The 20,767-nt window shown below is 42.6% G+C and overlaps 1 protein-coding gene and 1 long non-coding RNA gene across 4 annotated transcripts in view; one reads left to right on the plus strand and one right to left on the minus strand.

Annotated features, from left to right (window-relative positions):
- Positions 1 to 6,520, minus strand: part of znrf1 (zinc and ring finger 1) — a 263,548-nt gene extending 257,028 nt beyond the window's left edge. The window contains exon 1 of one of the 3 annotated variants that reach the window (XM_043707184.2): positions 5,740 to 6,488. In XM_043707184.2, the coding sequence (XP_043563119.2) occupies positions 5,740 to 6,223 (484 nt within the window). In that variant the 5' untranslated portion in view covers positions 6,224 to 6,488. Of the gene's footprint in view, positions 1 to 5,739 lie in introns of all 3 variants that reach the window. The other 2 variants (XM_087995975.1, XM_043707185.2) reach the window with 2 other exon arrangements.
- LOC122558513 (uncharacterized) lies at positions 5,799 to 20,184 on the plus strand. Its single transcript, XR_015759980.1, has 3 exons — positions 5,799 to 5,818; positions 9,527 to 9,570; positions 19,892 to 20,184. It is a non-coding gene; the product is annotated as an uncharacterized LOC122558513 (long non-coding RNA).
- Positions 20,185 to 20,767: the final 583 nt, after the last annotated feature.

The following is a 20,767-nucleotide window of genomic DNA, read 5'->3' on the forward strand; positions in this document are numbered from 1 at the left end:
TCATGGTCATCCAGGTTGAATAAAGTTTATTTCACCGGAAATGTTGCAATCTCATGTTAATTCAGACATAATTAAAACACATTTCAGTTCACAGATCAACCCTTTACCTTAAATTATAATTGTGAGCTAGAACCAACAAAATGTTTGCTTCAAAACAAAAACAATTGTAATCTTCAGACTCACCATTTCCTGTAACCAAGTGGTATATCCAATAAGTTTCTAAACAAAGAAGTAAAGCCAAGACCCACAAAGGTTGAAAAGTGTATCAGAGGGCAAAGTGAATTAAGAATTGGTAATGAAGAATTCATATTTACTCTGAATTTAACAATGATAAGAGCATCTGAAATTGGTTTACAGAGGTGCAACGGGCAGGTTTCACTGAATTTAATCTTGACAAGCCAAAATATAGGAAGAGCAGGGGAAATAACAAATTCTACAATTTTGAGGTACTGCAAAATAATTTGTTAAAGTAGAAGATGGTAATGGGAGCAGAGGTACAGGAGAGGATGTATAGAATAGTTTATAGTAGAAAAAATATCAGAGGAACAATACAGTTGATCAGAGGGTGAGAACATGCAAAAAGAGGGAACATGCATAGATAAAAACAGAAAAATTACTCTTGAAATAGAGAAAAATTCTATAGTTGAAAGGGGAAATGTCCATCAGTTGTCAAGCTTTTTCCTGTCTAGGTGTAAAAGTTATGGAGAAACCTTTCCAGCAAATATCTCTGCTCAGATTTTCAACAATTTAAAGGATTTACCTTGAGGGGGAGAACAATGAAATAGCATGAAAAAGAAAGTGAGTTTTGTGAACACAGCTTTGGTAAAGGAGGTCTGCAAGTTGCCTTTGAAATCATATTGGGCTGAGGACAAGCATATAAACAGTGTCAAAGCCATGAAATAGTAGTTGATGGTTCAACTTACAAAACTGAAAGCCTTTGCTTTCAATACAAAATTCAGTCTGCAGAACGTACATGTCTAATGCCTCTATTTGGCCTTAAACACATATTCCACTGTTCCCTACAATTCCAAATAATGCATTAATAAATTGCTCAGACCATCTTATATATGCCACTAGCAATTTAATTTTTCACGTCATATTAATTAATTTGGCAAATCAGTCAGAACGATTTTTTTTCAAGATGGGAGATTCACTGCAGGCAACTGTGACTTTACAGCATAAGTCACATCTATAATTGTTAACCTTAGGAATTTCCACTGTAGTTTTGTTCTTTCCTGGGTTATATTTTTTAAACTGTCCTATTAGTATTTATTTCCAATAACTTACAGTTCCAAAATCCTTCAAGCAAATTAAAAAGCAGGATTTTATAATGACCTCAAACTGTTCTTACAAACAAAAAGGCACATTCACTATTGCATTATGTTACAGCTCTATTAAAGAACACTACTTTCCATATTTCTTCCACTTATTAGGATGTCTTCCCAAATGACAAACACCTTAGCTCACAAGGCTTAAGAGTCAAAACTGGTAAACTTGTCCCAACAATCCCTAACAAAGCTGCAAATTTGCCTTCAATTTAATTTCACATTCCCTTTACAAGTGGCAACCACTTTGAACTAACTATCATATTCGACACTGAACCTCATGCAGCTGATAGTTGGATTCTAACTATACTCCTATACGAAGGTGTCTGTGCATGAATCACAAAAAATTGGTTTGCAGGTGCAGCAGGTAATTAATAAGGCAAATGGAATACAGTATTGTCCTTCATTGCAAGATGGATGAGGTTTAAAAATAGTGAGGTTATGCTGCAGCTGTGTAAGCTGGTGAGGCCACACCAGCAGTACTGTGTAGTTTTAGAGTCCTTACTTGAGAAAGGATGTACTAGCACTGGAGGGGGTGCAGAGGAGGTTCACTTGGTTGATTCCAGAGTTGGCTTATGAGGAGAGTTTGAGTAGACTGGGACTGTACTCATTGGAATTTAGAGGAATGAGGGGGAAATCTTACAGAAACATACAAACTTATGAAGGGAACAGATAAAATAGAAGCAGAGAGGCTGTTTCCATTGGCAAGTGAAACTAGAGCTAAGGGGCATTGCTTCAAAATAAGGGGGTGCAGATTTAGGACTGATTTGAGGAGGAACTTCTTCACCCAAGAGGTTGTGAATCTATGGAATTCCCTGCCCAGTGAAGCAGCTGAGGCTACCTCAGTGAATGTTTTTAAGACAAAGATAGATAGATTTTGAACAGTAAAGGAATTAAGGGTTATGATGAGCAGGCAGGCAAGTAGAACTGAGTCCATGAAGAGATCAGCCATGGTCTAACTGAATGGCAGAGGTGGTTTGATGAGCCAGATAAGTATTTACTGTGGAAAAGGACATGGAAGACAGAGTGCAGAGAAATAGATGGTGACATCTTGAAAAATGTCCATATTACAGAAGAGAAAGTGCTGGATGTCTTGAAATGTATAAAAATGGATAAATCCCCAGGACCTGATCATGTGTACCCTAGAATTGTGAGAAGTTAGGGAAGTGATTGCTGGGCCTCTTACTGAGATATTTGTATCATCAATAGTCACAGGTGAGGTGCCAGAAGACTGGAGGTTGGCTAAAGTGGTGCCACTGTTTAAGAAAGATGGTAAGGACAAGCCAGGGAACTATAGACCAGTCATCCTGACGTCGGTGGAGGGCAAGTTGTTGGAGGGAATCCTGAGGGACAGGATGCACATGTATTTGGAAATGCAAGAACTGATTAGGGATAGTCAACATGGCTTTGTGCGTGGGAAATCATGTCTCATAAACTTGATTGAGTTTTTTGAAGAAGTTAAAAAAAAGGATTGATGAGGGCAGAATGGTGGACGTGATCTATATAGACTTTAGTAAGGCTTTTCATAGAGTCATAGAGATATACAGTATGGAAACAGACCCTTCGGTCCAAACCGTCCATGTCAACCAGACATCCCAACCGAATCTAGTCCCACCTGCCGGCACCCGGCCCATATCCCTCCAAATTTTTCCTATTCATATACCCATCCAAATGCGTCTTAAATGTCGCAATTGTACCAGCCTCCACCACTTCCTCTGGCAGCTCATTCCATACACGTACCACCCTCTGCATGAAAAGGTTGCCCCTTAGGTCTCTTTTATATCTTTCCCCTCTTACCCTAAACCTATGCCTTCTAGTTCTGGACTCCCCGACCCAGGGAAAAGACTTTGCCTATTTACCCTATCCATGCCCCTCATAATTTTGTAAACCTCTATAACGTCACCCCTCAGCCTCCGACACTCCAGGGAAAACAGCCCCAGCCTGTACAGCCTCTTCCTAAAGCTCAAATCCTCCAACCCTGGCAACATCCTTGTAAATCTTGTATAAACCATTGCCTGATTTGTTGCAACATGCAGGTCTCAACTCCAAGTTAGGCTGCTTGGCCGTAGATGACCAAGCTAAGCAAAGTTAAGCTACAGCTTAAATGTTTTTTCTTTATTTTGAAAGGCATTCAAACAAAACACTGTCCTCAAATTATCAAGATTATTTACTGGTCAACTTCAACAGCATTGCCAAATAAAACAAAGTACTGTCCAAAAATTATTCCCAAAAGACAGATCATTTCTCCATTTCCTACTCAGAGGATAAACTATGAAATATACATCTGATCTGAAGATTTACAAAACACTTTCTAAATCACTTTTCCAACAAAGCCGACATTTCATTTGCCTTACTGCTGGAATAAATAAAGCCATTGTTTTTGGCTGCCTTCAGTACCTTCATGGGTTTGGTCTCAACCTAACTGCCTTTTTCCATTCCAGCTCAATCTAACAAGGAGAAGTACCAGTGGCATACTACTTGATTCGAACATAGCTTCTTTATAAAGGTGCACTTTGTTTCCAAGACCACTTTTTGCACCTTTCTACAGCATGCCTAGTTCCAACTTTAAATTTGCTCTACTGCTATCAAAACCCTGTTCCATCACCTCACAATGTATCTTTACAACCATCTTCCTGATCAGTACTCCCATCTCAACTTTCTACAATTTTAACTCATTCAATACTTGACACCCATTCTCATCATCACCATGTCACACAGTAACATTATGTCATGCTCTCCAAAGTTTCAGTGACATTCTGTCTTCCAATAAGTTATCATTTCTCATACTTACTTTCACATCTCTAATTGACTTTCATCACCTTCTCACGGTGATTTCATCCAAGCACCCTTAACTCCTCAGAGATTTAGTCTAGCCTTTGTTCTGCTTTGTCTCCAAGTCAGTCAACCTGATCCTCTGCAACTTCCTGCCTACTTCTCCACAACTCCTATTTTCTCACTTTCCTACTTTCAAAATCGATACCTTCTGACCACTTTTCAACCCATTTGTGTTAACCATCTGATTTTTTTTCATCCATGTATAAAGGGTCCTCTCACCTCTCCAACCCATGAAGAGTGCTGCACAAATACACTGCTGCTTCCAATAACGTTGAGTAACAAGCAACGTTTACATAACATATTGTCCCTTACCTCAAACAGAATTATCATTTTACTGATAAAAGATTTATTCTAAAGTCTACTTGTCAGAACACAACAAAGGGCCAAAGGAAGGAAAATGTTTTCCCTTTTGTACAGATGGGAGAAATTTGCATTAATCCAATTTGTTTTTGGATTATTTGCAACTTTGAGTATTTATCCCATCAGAAATCTTGCTTGTTGGCTTCAAGAGACTAATAATGCTGTTTATTCATTGAGGATTGAGAGCATTTATAGGTTCTGGTTTTCTGAATGGCAAAAACCCAGTATTAGAAAGGTTAGCAGTGCTAACATCTTTCTCCTATAGCTCCAACTTTAAAAAATTGAGTTGTTGTAATTAAACTTTGTGTAAACAATAATTTTGATTTAATTATAAATACGTGGCATTAATGAACAATAAAAATTTCATTGAACTTGTTAAAGGCTTTGCTAGTGGGGGAGCTTAAAAAGGCAGAGGAAATCAAAAATCTTATAGGACTCAAGATTTAAGAGAATTAACTATTTAAAACTGAATGAACTATTTTTTTAAGTACTGGCAAACAAGTGACAATACTGTTAATATTAACAATAATCAAGGGTAGCTTTGATAGCCCTATTCTGATAAAACCAGAACACTAGTTATTAATGATGCACTGTATATTACCCAATAAGGAGGGAGCACTGGGACAGCCATGTTAGCTTTCTTCTATCCTGAAATATATGATTCTATAGCATCAATTATAATATGTATAATGCAGTTGAGGGTTGTTACTATTATGTACTAATACTGTAACTAATAGCAATAAAACAAAAGAATTACTAAAAAATGCTAATAGCTAAGTACTGCAATATTTTAAATTTGTGACAAATAATAAACCATCATAATAAGTATTAATATATTGACAGTTGCTGTCACAAATTACGGATGAGTTACCCGGCAAACAAAAAAAACCGTTGATAAACCAACAGACAACCAACGACTTCTGACAACCAAGTGGTGCAAGCGATTGTGATAGCTTTTTGCCTCCCACACATTGATAAAAATGATAAGCGAAGGAAATTTGACATGATATTAACGGATGGTGGGGAAGAAATGACCAGATATTAATTAGCCCTTGGGGGGGGGGGGGGGGGGCAGCACGAGTGGTTAATTGGGGGTAGGTTATTAATGGGACTGGTCATTAATTGATGCGGGCTGGTTGCAGGATGAGGTAGGTTAATGGTTAGTTATCTATTGGGTCTGGTTAGTGTTTGGTGCTGGTTAATGTGTAGCCCCACTCACCGCTGTGTGTGTTGAACCAGCGTGGCGCCGCCAGGTGAAGCGGCAGCGAGTCGGACAGCGAGGCCGCCCTCGAGCCCAGGTACAGCTGCAGCTCCCGGGGGCCCGGGCCTCCTCCTCCTCCACCACCACCTCCCGTCTCCTGGTAACCGTTACCGGCCGAGTCAGGCCCTCCTCCACCACCACCGTTACTGTGCTCGACACCATCGGCCGCCCTGCCGCCGCCGCCTCCTCCGGCCCGGCTCCCTCCTCCACCGTACAGCCCGAAGGCGTGAGCCGGTTCCATCGCGGCCACGCTGCTGACCGAGCGAGTCCTGAGCCCCATGGCGGGGCCTCCTCCTCCGCCGCCACCACCACCACCACCACCACCTCCGGCGGCGGGAGCCCGGTAATGGCCGTAGTGAGCGGCGTGCACGGCGCTGTCGTCGCTCGAGACGCCGGGGAAAGCGGTCCGGGAGCGGGCCGCCGTGCTCTGCTTCCCTCCCATGGGCGGCCGGGCAGCATCAACAACCCTCCCCTGGAGGGTGAGGGGGGGGGGGGGGGCGGTGTCTGAGGGAAAGGGGAGGGGGTGGGGGTTAGTCAGTCCGCCGTCGGAAACCCCCCCACACACGCGCGCGCGCGCACCCCTGGGGGGGGGGGGTTAAACCGCCGCCCGGTTTCACTGGAGCGCTCCGGCCGCGGCCATTCGCCCTCCCTCCCTGACGGACGGGACCGGACTGGGGGGGGGGGGGTTAAAATCCGCTATCTAACCCAGGCGGTCTCCGACTCCTGTCCCTATCGGCCATCTTCTTCTTTTCTGTCGTCCCCGTCCCCCTTCACCCCACACTTCCCCCTTCACCCCACACTTCCCCCACCCCCTCCCCCAGGCCCAGGCCGGCCCCTCACTCCCGCTCCCGTTAACCCAGGTGAGAGCACCGCGCATGAGCAGTTAGTACTGCTCTCAGAGCCCCCCAAGTCCTCCACTCACTCACTCACACTGTCTGGCTGACACTGTGTTAGCTCTCTCTCTATTTTAATAAAAGCAGGATGTGTCATACAGGAAGCAACAGTTTCTTTACCCCCCCCCAAGATTTCTCTCCTTTTGCATTTGACCAGCTTCTCTTTTTTCTCTCTCTCTCTCCTTCCCCCTCCCCACTGCATCTCATTAGCAGGTATTTCCCAAGACTGGTTTTGCACCAAACTATGTATGGGGGTATTTCTCTCTCTTTCTTTCTCTCTCTCTATACATGTCTGTCTCGATGTTGTTCGGATGTCTTGTTTGTCAACTCGCTCGTGATGATATTTCTCGCCCCACTCGAAATGTCAAGGTTAGGCACGACAGACTGAGTTCCCTATCACATTTCCTGCAGCATTTCGTATTGATTGTTTCTTACCCCCACACCTACATACACACGCGCACACACACACACACAGACAAAAGTACAATGCTATGCTGACCAGAGTTTGAAAAGTAAGGAAATGAGGTTTATTTTAGGAAAGGCTTTTTGCTTTTTTAAAAAACACGTTTTTCGCGACTGTCCATAAAGCCAAGCACTTTGTCTTATGCATAGCTGTAATACAGCTAGTCCACCAGGATGCCCAGAGGTGGCTTGGATATAAATAAGCAGCGCTGACAGATGGTTCATTCTTGTCTGTGCTCCGGGCAATCCAACATATGAAGAGGTACAATACAGACTAATTTCCAACTGGGACCAGGCTGAGTTTCTTCCGCCGGAGGTTGGGGAGCTCACTGAAATACTCGTGTGTGTGTGAGACTGGGCGTTACTGACTCAGGACGTATTCCTGAAAGAGTGGACAGGTGAGACTGGTTCAGTTTACGAATGCTATTGCATTCACCTTTAGAAAGATTGGGTCGACCGATTAGCGCCTGTGACAAGAGATGTCCCGAGTGCAAGGAGACCGGGGTGGGGACGGGTGCAAATGAGGGCTACCGTACTTTACAACCACGTTGTTCGCAGGATATTCACCGTCTTATGCAAGGAAAGCAATGAAACCATCGGTGTGTTGCAGCCCGAAGTCAGCAGGAGGTGTCCCATGCAGAACCCAAGAATTGATAAACAAGAACAGAAATTGCTGGAGAAACTCAGCAGAGTTGACGTTTCGAGCCCAGTATCCCTTCTTTGGAACAAAAACGCTTTAATCTGGTTCTCACTAACAGAGAATTCCTTGCCATTTGCTTTTCCTGTCCACAATACAGTCCATGACTTCATACATCATTATAACAAAACATTCTTCACAATCTCGGAGGGTAGGAGTTGCCGAACGTTCTTAGTGCCTTCGTTCCCACGAGTCCAATCTGGGGTGGACTGTGGCCAATGCGTAGTAACTGATCTACATAACTGCATGGGCTTGCAATAATGTACGCCCCACACAGGGACTGGTAGGAATAGTATTCCTTCTTCACCTGAGACGATAAATCCCAGGCAGATTCCTAGACTATGGATTAATTTACATCATTGTATTTAATTGTACAAAGCGAATGTGGCTGATTATTCTCAAAATGCAATAGTTATCACGATGTACATATCAAAAAGGACCTTTAACCTTCTTTTGCCAGCCGTGTTTTTCTCTGCTGAAAGCAAAAAATGTTGGCGATCACAGCGGCTCAGGCAGCATCCATGGAGGGAAAACGAGCTAACGTTTCGAGACGGGAAATGTCAGCTTGCTCTCTCTCCGTGGATGCTGCCTGACCCGCTGTGATCGCCAGTATTTTTGTTTTCAGTACAGATTCCCGTATCTGCAGTAATTTGCTCCTACATTACCCCCCCCCCCCCCCCCCCACCTGTCTGGTTGGCTGCAATATCTGCCATGTCATTTAAAGTATGGTTCCTAAAGGGAGGTGGCCATTTGCAATAAACTGATTACGGAAAATCCTCAGTTATGAACTTTTCTAATTTTACCATATGGCCAAATGGAGCCATTCATAGCTACTTATTGTGACACGTTTTTGCAAAGCGCTAATTGGAAACTCTTTGCAAAGCCAACCATTTCTGGTTCCATCTTTTTAAAAAAAAAGCAATACGAGAAAATATATATTCTGAAATGAGAGACAAAATGTACAGCGAGTCAGCACGTATCCGTGGAGAGAAGTCATCGACTCATACAGCACGGAAACAAAACTCTTTGGACCAACTCATCCATGCTGACCTAGTTGATTTGACCCCGGCCCAGGCCCCGCAGGACTGTGCAGGGTCACCCTGCTGCTCCAGATACTGGCTGATGCATTCCATACTGGACCCACTTTTACTAAGCTAGATCCGAGAAATTAGTTTTGAGTTCGGCTGCAGGAAACCTAACCTTTGTTGAGAAAAATAATTATAACGGGTTTCAACTTTGACATTCCAGCGGAGTGGGGTGGGATGGGATTTGATGGACGGAGATTTCAAAACCAACTTTTCATTCCATGGGCAAGATCAGGGTTCGGGTTTGGTCGCAGTTAGTGCTGCCTTCTCCACTTTATCCCATCATAGGCAACAATCTAGAGTTGATTTTTGACATGATGAACCCCGACACGGTGAAATATTGTTGTGACAGGTATGTATGCTTCGAAAAAGGTGAATGCAAATATTAAACAGGGATTCAGTCCATGATATTGATTTTTGCGCTATAGAACAGAACAAATAAATAGGCAGTAGAGAGCGAATAGGTAGGAAGTGACAATTGACCATTTTTGTCATGCATCCGTCAGACCACTGATGTATTGTACATTTCTGTGACATTTTAACAATCATCAGATTTAACTGCAGAAGCGTCATTGGACTGGAAATGTTAACTATTTCTCTCTCCACAGATGCTGCCAGACCTGTTGAGTTTCTCCAGCAATTCCTGTTTTTGGTAGGTTTAACTCCAGGGTCTCAGACATGCAGAAACTTTTGGGAACTCTATACAGGCAAGGATGGTCTGGGGGGAAATGAAAGGATTAAAGGAAAGTTTTTGATGTGGAATATTGCGGTGGGCAGAGTCTGGAGGTAGGAAACTGAAATCAGATCATTAAACATGTCCAGCCACAGGTTAAAAGTATTATAGTTGCACTTGTTGGCCTTCATTTCAGTATGTTCATTGATACATCTGCCACCTCAGCCTGCCTCAGTCTGAACCTGTTCCTGTACTTCTGCACAACTTCAAGGTGTGGTCCAACCCTTCAAACATCACCCATCCTACAGTTCACAGAATCTGCAGATTACCAATGGATTTATCAGCCATCTCATAACCCACTGAACGAGAGGCAAACCATCCTCAATCCTGAGAGAGACGACCTTTGAAGTTGACAAGTTGTTAAACAATGCATAACTACAGTGCAATTAAGTATTATTTTACTTTTTATTTAATTTTCCATTCATTGGTAATGAAAGACTCCTGGTATCAATAAGTAAGCATTCCACCTTACTAACTACCTTGTTTTTGAATTGTCAAGAAATGAAAAAAAAACTGCCATAGTTTCTCAACTTCAGAACCAAACAAAAATAAGACAAAGGAGGAGGCTTATATGGATTTTGACACAACTGTTTGGTTATGGTGGAGTTTGGAAATGTCGAGAAAAAATGTAGCCAGCCTACCTGCAATCTCAAAAAGCACAAGAGCAAAAAGGTTGGTGGCCAGCAATACCTCACATAGGATTAGTGGCATCAGCAGCATTACTATATTACTGGTGCCAACTGTGAAGCTGTAACTATGTATAATGTTCTGGTTGAGGGTGGAGAGGAGGGCATGCCATTGACTCATTTACAGTATCAAATCACAAAGGATTAACCAGTTGCAAAAAGAATAATGTATTATTTCATTTTCTCCGTCTTTGACAGTTTGATTTTAAAAGAAAAGGACTGTTTTAAAATAAAGGATTGTGAGAGGAATTGCTACACTGTTTAATAACAAGTTCCTGAAACTCCTTGCGTTACATAACTGCTTTGCACAAGGAGTGCGGAAAGCTGTTTATCATGGAGTCATAGAGCCATGGAGATGTACAGCATAGAAACAGACCCTGCGGTCCAACTCGTTCATGCTGACCAAATATTCCAACCCAGTCTAGTCCCACCTGCCAGCACCTGGCCCACATCCCTCCAAACCCTTCTTATTCATATACCCATCCAGATGCCTTTTAAATGTTGCAATTGTACTAGCCTCCACCACTTCCTCTATCGTTGGGGGTGTATACAAAGTGAAATTTTGCCAACAGCATGTAACAGATTAATTTGTGCAATTGTGACCAGTCATGGATGCCCAAGGTCATCAGCCTGACAACTTTCTGAATGGATCCTGGGTGGTTGAACAGTTTGTGGGTGTTGACAATGCAATGAGACTCCTTTGGACTTATGAAAGGGTGGGTTGCATGTCTTCCTCACAACAGTAAAAATACCTGAAATGTGAAGAAAACCAATGATTTTTCTCTTGTGAGTTGCTATAAGCTGTTACTGTTAATCAGAGACTTTACAGTCAGTTTAGCAATCACCCTGTGTTTCCTAATAAAGACTGAAAGAACCTGGATTTGAACCTGCATTTGATACCGAGGTCAAATCACTGGAGTTGATGAAATGGGATAGGGAAGTGGCATGTTTCATCTGCTTGGGTGAGTAAAATGACTGCCAAATTGGTCTGACAATGTGCCCCAAAACCTCAGCCTTTAAAACCAAGAAAGGTTAAAATGCAACGAACGAATGCGAATCAGTTATTGCTTATAATGTGCTGACTGATTTTCTATGATGTTGCATATTGAAGGTGACAGGTTTGATAACAGCAGGGGCATTGGCAACAGTAGGACCTCTTCTCAGCACTGGGGACAACCTTGGATCGAAAAGGAATGAGATGGAATAATGTAAGAGCACTAGGAACAGAGTGAATCCAGAAAGACTGGAAAGACAGGTTTGGGTGCACTAGGAATAAAATCTAGAGTCTATAATTACCTAGTAACAGGAGCCAGTTGGCAAGGAGCTTTATTTTCTCATTTCAAAAATGGAGAAATAGAAAAAACGTTGACACTAGATGTAACACAGGAAATAAGGTATGCGTAGACAAACACTGTGTGCAGTCATGAGATCTTCAATAGCTATAGATTAGTGAATTTTCTTTGATGTTGCTTTCACTAAATTGCACTGTTTTATAAGGGTGGGAAAACTATATCATGGAAAATGTTTGAAGTTTTATTAACTGTAAACTTTATATGAATGGTAAGCCCACCCAGGGATCAGCTTGCAGCTAAGAATGCTGGCTTTTTTTTGATTGCAGGTCAATTAATATTATATAGATAGTGTGTGATAAACTAGTTCTCAGAAAGGAAGCTGATTTTCAGATTTTTTTAACCACCTGAAAGGAAAACAGTAGGTTTACACAAGGTGAAGTTCAAATGATCCTGATTGTAAAGGTCATTGCTCAACATTATTTTCCACATTTGTTACAAAAGTTACAAGTTGTTCAGGTGGTTGTGAGCTCGATGGCTGGTGTGTGGATCAGTATAACGCCAACATTGTTAAATCAAACCAACAGTATGACTCCTGTTTCGGTAAAGGTAGATTTAGGGGCTGAAAATGTGTTGCTGGAAAAGTGCAGCAGGTCAGGCAGGATCCAAGGAACAGGAGAATTGACATTTCGGGCATAAGCATAAGCCCTTCTTCAGCCCCTATACATAGATTTAGGGCCTGCCTTCTCACCCTCCCTGTAATACAAACCATGGTTTGATGACTCTGAAAGTCAAGAATGGCACCAGGAGAAGGATGAATTGTGTCTAAGTTTGTTTTGAACAATATTCAAACTTAGCTGACCTGAAAAATTAAGGTGGCTTTCTTGCCTGCCAGTGAATGGCAGCATTCATACTGATAAGAATATATATTTTCCTTTGCTTGTCAGATACTTCAGTGATTACCATGACAATATGACCTTGAGGTGATTATATATGAATTGCTGTCATAGGAGAGACTATGTTCCATGGAAAAACATTGCATTTTCAACAAATAAGGTTTCAGATACTTCACATTCATAAAACTAAAATAAGTAAGGACAGTAATCCAAATATCCCTTTAATCCATCGACTTTAACACCCAAACTCAACTGTTCTTAAAGTTGACCTCATCTCTGCTTGAATTGTTCAGTCTGGTATTACAATCCATACTTATGCTATGCTTAACAAACACCTGCCTGCATTTGTAATAACTAGTCACTTGTTACCTGTTCAAGATCATGGCCAGTCAAAGACTCCAGAAAATACTATTGAAAAGAAAGAATAAAATTGTATTTAAACTGTGTCTTTCACAATCTCAAGGCATTGCAAACTCACTGCAACTGATGAAGTACTTTTTTTAAGTGCAGTAACTGTTGTAATTGAGGGAAGTTGGGAAGTCAATATGTGCACAGCAAGCTCAAAACAGCAATGGATTAAATTGGTGGCAATGAAGGTTGAGGAAAAAAATGTTGGCCTTGTCATTCTTTGCACGATGCCATTTCACATTGAAAGAGCCTTTATTTAGTATCTCTGGTTGGTGCAGTACTGAGGGTATGCCAGACAAAGTGTTAGTCTTGATCATGTGCCCAAGAGTAGGACTTGAACTCAAGACCTCGGGCTCAGATCAAAAGCTAACATGTTTGAACACCATTGCCACTTCCTATCTCTTAAGTAAAGATAAGCAACAACATTAAAGACAGTTTTACATCAAAGGAATTCCATTATTGATGGGGGAATTCAAATGGAAAAGTCTGGAGACCCAACAATGTCAGAGGTCCATGGTTTTCATTGGCTCTACAAGCTAATGTTGCTCTCTAGTTGCCTTTTTATGGTGCCACTTATACACATAAACGGGGAAGTAACATAATGAACTCAAGGGTCTGGTCAAGCAAATGTGACATAATTGTGTTCTCCTGGAGTCATAGTCACACAGCATAGAAACAGACCCTTTGGTCTAACTCCTCTAAGCCAACCAACTTTCCCAAACTAAACTAGCTCCATCTGCCTTGATTTGGCACATATCCCTCCAAACCATTCCTATTCATGCACCTGTCCAAGTATATTTGAATGTTGTAACTGTATCAACATCTACCACTTCCTCTGGCCAATCATTCCACACTCAACCCACTCTCTGTATGAAAAAAAGTTGTCTCTCTTTACGCTTTCTCCTCTCAACTTAAAGTTTGCCCTCTAGTTTTGAACTCCATAACCCTAGGGAAAAGACCTTTGATAAAGTCACAGATTATAAGTGCATAGTTGCCGCAGTCATAGCAAAGTGGTGCTAGGACAGTCCTTTAAACCCATTTTCCTCTTGTGTAGATGAGGGAATAATCTACCACAATTCTACTGTATTAAAATGCAGTGTCAAAAGAACGAGAGATTGAGGGAATTGGCTGTGGACATTGAAATAATTTCAGTGAACTGAGTGGAATTAAAAAGTAATCTGAGGAGACTGAAGCCACAGAAACTGGTGCCCAGGCTAGAGGACCAGCACCGCATTTAAATGACCCAGAAGATTGGTGTCTGTAACTTTCTGACATTTTAGTTTTTGATGACCTTGCTGTCTTCCTAATGCATTGTGCTCTGTTGAATCATAAATCCATGATGGCATAGAGACATGACGAGACAGCCTAGAATGAGTCTTGTTTAATCTACTGTCAATCATGGAACCACTGCACAATGAGATATTGTTCAGAGTGATCTCTCAAAGGAGCTTGAAGATTACCAAATTGCAGCTGCTTTTTAGCAGTTCAAGTCTGCTCCACTATTCAATTAAGTAACATCTGCTCTTTAACTTTTCATCTATTCACAATTGCATCATATTAATTTCATGCAATCACTTTCGTTTCAAGATTGAGACTTGAGTTTTTTCCCCCTCGCAGTTGCTATGGCTAATGTTTCTCTCAATCCAGTGCATTTACATGCAAAAAGAATGATAAGTTACAACAGGGAACAAAGGTGTCAACTGAAGATATTACATGTTTCTTCAGATTAATAACACAGTTTGGTGCACATCACTTGGAGCAGAAATTCAATGATTGAGAATTGTTTGCTGTCTCAGCACATAGTTGCAAAGTAGGTGAATTGTGAGGCTAACTGAGGAGACATGTAGTAATTTGAAGCTTTCATCTGAGTGTCAGCCATGATGCAGTCAGTAGCATGCTCTGAATCACAGGTTCTGGATTTAAGTTCCATTCTAGGACATGACCACAAGTCCTAGTATAGTTCTGAGACAGTAATGCCTGGTGGAAGACTGCTTTTGGATGAGTGGAGCCGCATAAAATGGGGGAGATACTAAATGAGTATTTTGCATCCGTATTTACTGTGGAAAAGGATATGGAAGATATAGACTTTGGAGAAATAGTTGGTGACAACTTGCAAAATGTCCATATTACAGAGGAGGAAGTGCTGGAAGTCTTGAAACGGTTAAAGGTGGATAAATCCCCAGGACCTGATCAGGTGTACCTTAGAACTCTGTGGCAAGCTAGAGAAGTGATTGCTGGGCCTCTTGCTGAGATATTTGTATCATCGCTAGTCATAAATGAGGTGCCGGAAGACTGGAGGTTGGCTGACATGGTGCCACTGTTTAAGAAAAGTGGTAAGGACAAGCCAGGGGACTATAGACCAGTAAGCCTGATCTTGCTGGGAGGCAGGTTGTTGGAGGGAATCCTGAGGGACAAGATGTACATGTATTTGGAAAGGCAAGGACTGATTAGGGATAGTCAACATGGCTTTGTGCTTGGGAAATTATGTCTCACAAACTTGATTGAGTTTTTTGAGGAAGTAACAAAGAGGATTGATGAGGGCAGAACAGTAGATGTGATCTATATGGACTTCAGTAAGGCGTTTGACAAGGTTCCCCATGGGAGACTGATTAGCAAGGTTAGATCTCATGGAATACAGGGAGAACTAGCCATTTGGATACAGAACTGGCTCAAAGGTAGAAGAGAGAGGGTGGTGGTGGAGGGTTGTTTTTCAGACTGGAGGTCTGTGATCAGTGGAGTGCCACAAGGATTGGTGCTGGGTCCTCTACTTTTTGTCATTTACATAAATGATTTGGATGTGAGCATAAGAGTTACAGTTAGTAAGTTTGCAGATGACACCAAAATTGGAGGTGTAGTGGACAGTGAAGATCGTTAACTCAGATTACAACAGGATCTTGACCAGATGGGCCAATGGGCAGAGAAGTGGTAGATGGCGTTTAATTCAGATAAATGCGAGGTGCTGCATTTTGGGAAAACAAATCTTAGCAGGACTTGTACACTTGTAAGGTCCCAGGGAGTGTTGCTGAACAAAGAGACCTTGGAGTGCAGGTTCATAGCTCCTTAAAAGTGGAGTTGCAGGTGGTTAGGATAGTAAAGAAGGCATTTGGTATGCTTTCTTTTATTGGTCAGAGTATTGAGTACAGGAGTTGGGAGGTCAGGTTGCTGCTGTACAGGACATTGGTTAGACCACTGTTGGAATATTGCATGCAATTCTGGTCTCCTTCCTATCGGAAAGATGTTGTGAAACTTGAAAGGGTTCAGAAAAGATCTACAAGGATGTTGTCAAGGTTGGAGGATTTGAACTATAGGGAGAGGCTGAACAGGCTGGGGCTGTTTTCCCTGGAGTGTCGGAGGCTGAGGGGTGACTTTATCGAGGTTTACAATATTTGAGAGGCATGGATAGGGTAAATAGACAAAGTCTTTTCCCTAGGGTCGAGAAGTCCAGAGCTGGAGGGCATAGGTTTAGGGTGAGAGGGGAAAGATATAAAAGAGAACTAAGGGGCAACTTTTTCACGCAGAGGAAGGTACGTGTATGGAATGTGCTGCCAGAGGATGTGGTGGAAGCTGGTACAATTGCAACATTTAAGAGGCATTTGGATGGGTATATGAATAGGAAGGGTTTGGAGGGATATGAACCAGGTGCTGGCAGGTGGGACTAGATTGGGTTGGGATATCTGGTCGGCATGGATGGGTTGGACCGAAGGGTCTGTTTCCATGCTGTACATCTCTATGACTCCAAGTGTTAAGTAAAGGCCCCATCTACTTGTTGAGGTGAACGTACAAGGTCGCATGTGAATGATGCATAGCTGAGTTAATCTGTGTCTTATCAATATTTGTCCTTCAATCAGTATCACCAAAAACAGATTATCTGATCATTATTGCATTACTGTTTGTGGAGTTTGCTGACCTGTTCCCCACATCAAACTGTGATTATAATTCTAGATGTACAATTGGTTTTAGAGTCTAGAAATGGTGAAAAATGTCATATAAATCCAAGTCTCTTTTTTCATCATCCTGAGTAATGGGAGAAAGAGCAGGTTTTGATGATATACAAACATTGGGCAGAATTCTCCTGTTTTTAGTTAGAGGGAAATTCGTGGCACCCATTCTACCTTGTCTGGGAAAGTGACTTTTCTCACAATCTTGAACTGACAACCTGATTATTTATACGATTGGGCTTTTAGGTGCCTTTTTTGGGGAATCGTGCATTCAGAGAGATGGAAACGATCACTCCCACTGGGACCTCCCGGTACGTCCCAGCACCTTCCAGTGGTGATGCCCCCGGCACCATATTTAAAGGCGCGCACTACGTCAGATGCTACGGACCAAAAAACGGGCCTCACGCTGTCACACCCGACCATTCTTAGCCAGGAGATGGCCCATGGGAAAGAGAGGCTGAAGGCTTGATCCTTGACACACACCAGGAGGTGTTGGCGGATAGAGTGGCGAAGTATAGAGCAATCCTTTCTCTGGCTGACTGATTTGCTCTGGTGGTGAGTGTGGCAATCTGCCCACAGCTCAGTCCTGTGTCTCGGGTAATGTGTGAGGCCCAGCACCACAGGAAGGTCAGTGACCTCCTGCACTCCTCACGAGGAAGCACCACTATCTTTTCTCACCTATCTCTCACTTACAGGGCCATCACTCGAACTCTGTCTTTGCACACAAATCTCATCAAGGCATGTGGACTGTAACTCTCACTATCGCCTGCAGGATCTCAACTCAATAACTCTCACCCACCTCATCCTCCCGAATATTAACCGATACTCGCCCCTCTGTGCTTCCTACTCACTCACTGGGGCCATCTCCTGCCCTTCCATTCATTTCCATTGTACTCAATCTCTCCCTTCGTCTCATTGCAGAGAGAAATCAGTCCACCCCTCAACTGGTGTCTCCACAGCAACATGACTGGCCTACCTCTAATCAGCAAGTGGTTGTCCGCAGGACAGACGTGTCCCAATCCTCAGACGGCAAGGACACAGATCACTCTGCTTTGGTAGCATCACAAATGTGACTAGAATGATCTTAACCACTTGACTGACTTTGGCAGAAGCCCTGATTGACTCTAGTGCCCTTTCACTTCACCATGGATTGGTAGCCTTTGCCTTTCACATGTGACTATTTGCTTATAGCACATGTGCCACTTAATTTGCAGGTGTCATGTTGATCATAGCTGAGGGGGAGAGGGTTGAGAGTGTCAAGTTCCTAGGAATGACAATAACTGACCATCTGTCCTGGACTTCCCATGTAGTTGTGACAGTCAAGAGGGCAAAAGAATGCCCCTTCTTCTTCAGGTGGCTTAGGAAATTCAGCATTCCCATAAGGACCCTCACCAATTTTTACAGGTACACCGTTGAAAGCAAACTGTCCTGGTGCATATTGGCCTGGTAAGGCAACTGCTCTGCCCAGGACCACAAGAAACTATGGAAGATAGTCTGGGCTGTGCATACTATCACGGAAGCCCAACATCTCATCTACACTTCTCATTGTCTAGAAAGGCTGCCAACATCGTCAAAGACCCCTCCCATCCTGGTAATACTCTCTTCCGACCTCTTCCGTCAGGCAGAAGATACTAAAGCTGGAACATACGCACCTACAGGTTCAGGAACAGCTTCTTCCCTGCTGTTATTAGACTGCTGATATTAGACTGCTGAATGGACCTCTCTAACTTCAAATAGTGTTAACCTTGCAAACAGTGATCTTGCTTTGTGCACCCCCTGAGTAGTGTAATCTTTGTATGCCCCATTCTGTCTAAGTACCCTATGATCTGTATGTTCTTGTTGCTATGATCTGCCTGCACTGCTCGCAAAACAAAGCTTTTCCCTGTACCTAAGTACATGTGACTATGATAAATCAAATCAAATCAAATGAAATAGCGCAGAGCCCCACAGTAACATGTTCACTCTCTCCTGACTGTTCAAAGTTCCCCATAGTAACAAGCTGCCTGCCTCTTCCTCTGCACTAAACAGCGAGGCAGGCAACCTGCGACTGAGCACTGGACACTCTGAATGCTCAGAAAGTTGGGGAGCAGACAGGGGCTGGCAGGCTCGAAGAAGGTGCAAAGTGGGTGAGCGCTAAATAAGCAAACTAAGAGCCATAAGATCTTAGTTTGTGCAGTCGTACAAAGTGTTTGCACCCCTCGGTGTATAGTGACCGGGCAGAAGCATTTAAAGTCACTGAGTTGCAAAGTAAAGTGTTGAAGGGTTGGAATGCTGCATAGGCTGCTCTGAGGGCAGGTCGGTTGGCTGATACTGACTTGTTTGGATGATGGGCTGGACAGGGGATGGGGGAGAAGGAGGCCAGGGAGCTTTCTGGGATGTGGTGCTGGAGAAGCAGTTGCATGATGGGCCGGGGCTGTCATTTAGTAAATGGCAGCTCCTAGGTACCCAGTTATTGTCAAGCAGCACTGTGTAATTTTTCAGGGGATAAAAAGAGGGAATTGAAAGTGTTGTATAGCGGTCGGGGCTTCAATTAGATGCAAATGCGTGGAAATAAGAGAATTGCTGCTCAATGGCGTAACTCCAAAGTCACAATTTAAGGCTTAAGGAGAGAATCACAAAGATCTGTTTGAAGGTTTTAATCTTCTATTCATTTACTTTGCATTTTTTCCACTTGTCATTGCTGCACCAGGGAGGGGGGAGATTCTATCCACCCTTGTCTATTTGATTTGTGAGATAGAAGATTGGCATCAGTAAGTGAATCAAAGATTCTGATGAGGATAAAAGTACTGACAGCCTTGCTGCAGAACAAACTTTGTTTCACAGAGATTTCCATCACCAAAACAATGCAAACATCTATAATAAACATTAAATATTAAATAAAACAGACCAGCAGCTGTTTAGTCCCTTACGTTTTCAGTTCTTGAAAGTAGACATGTTGCTGTGTGTGAGCCATCTCTATCCAGGAATGATTTAATGAAATTGTGCACCTTATGTAGTGGATCCTGTGTTTTCTTATGTTTCAGATACACTATGATGATAGGATTGAGTAGACAAAGTTTCCCAGAGAGATGGGCATATTCCCCCGAAGCCTCAATCTTAACTTCCCACTGCTGTCATTAAAAAGCCAGAATGTATGCTGCTAACCAATCATCCTTACTGCTTGCTGACAAGATCTATTTTGTCCCACACTCCAGCTGTGATTGTTCAAGCTGCGCCATCTGGTGGCCATCTGAAGACTTGGGTGAAACAGCATTCAGAAAATGTTAACGTTTGGGGTTTGTAAGCTTGAATGAAAATGTTAAAGCTCAAACATTAACCCATCTCTTCCAGCTGTTTTTCTGACCAAATGTATTCAAACTCTGCTTCTCACCAAATGATCCAAAACTTGATTCATTCTTCCAGTCCTAAAACCGGGTAAGGACATGGACAATTTGGACCAAAAGGTCAGTTTCTGTGTTGTACATCTCTGACTTGACAGTTCCAAATTATTGTCCATATATACATTTGACATTGCTGTTGGGGAATGGAAAAAGGGGGGCCACAACAATTAAGGCCTCGTTGAGATTCATTTTAAACTATTTGTATCCAAATGCCAACTCAAAAGGCCGTTTTGCTGTGAATATCATACCTTTTATTCAAAACTAGCCATAACAGGTACATGCCTACAACAGTGGAGAAGATAATCATATTTATCTGCAACAGACAATACAGCACCACAAAGTAATGGACTAAAACTTGCATTTATGTAGCACCCATAATTCTGTCAGATGCCCCAAAGTACTTTGCTGGAGTGAAATCAATAAATGTTCTGAGCCCACCGAAGGAGATGTTAGTGTAGATATGGTCAAACAGATAGGTTTTCAAGGATCTTTATATCAGAGGAAAATGATATGTTGGAG

Source organism: Chiloscyllium plagiosum, unplaced genomic scaffold (assembly GCF_037043375.1).
Source record: "Chiloscyllium plagiosum isolate Xiang-an unplaced genomic scaffold, Cpla_swu_hap1 HiC_scaffold_17, whole genome shotgun sequence".
In the NCBI taxonomy this organism is placed as follows: domain Eukaryota; kingdom Metazoa; phylum Chordata; class Chondrichthyes; order Orectolobiformes; family Hemiscylliidae; genus Chiloscyllium; species Chiloscyllium plagiosum.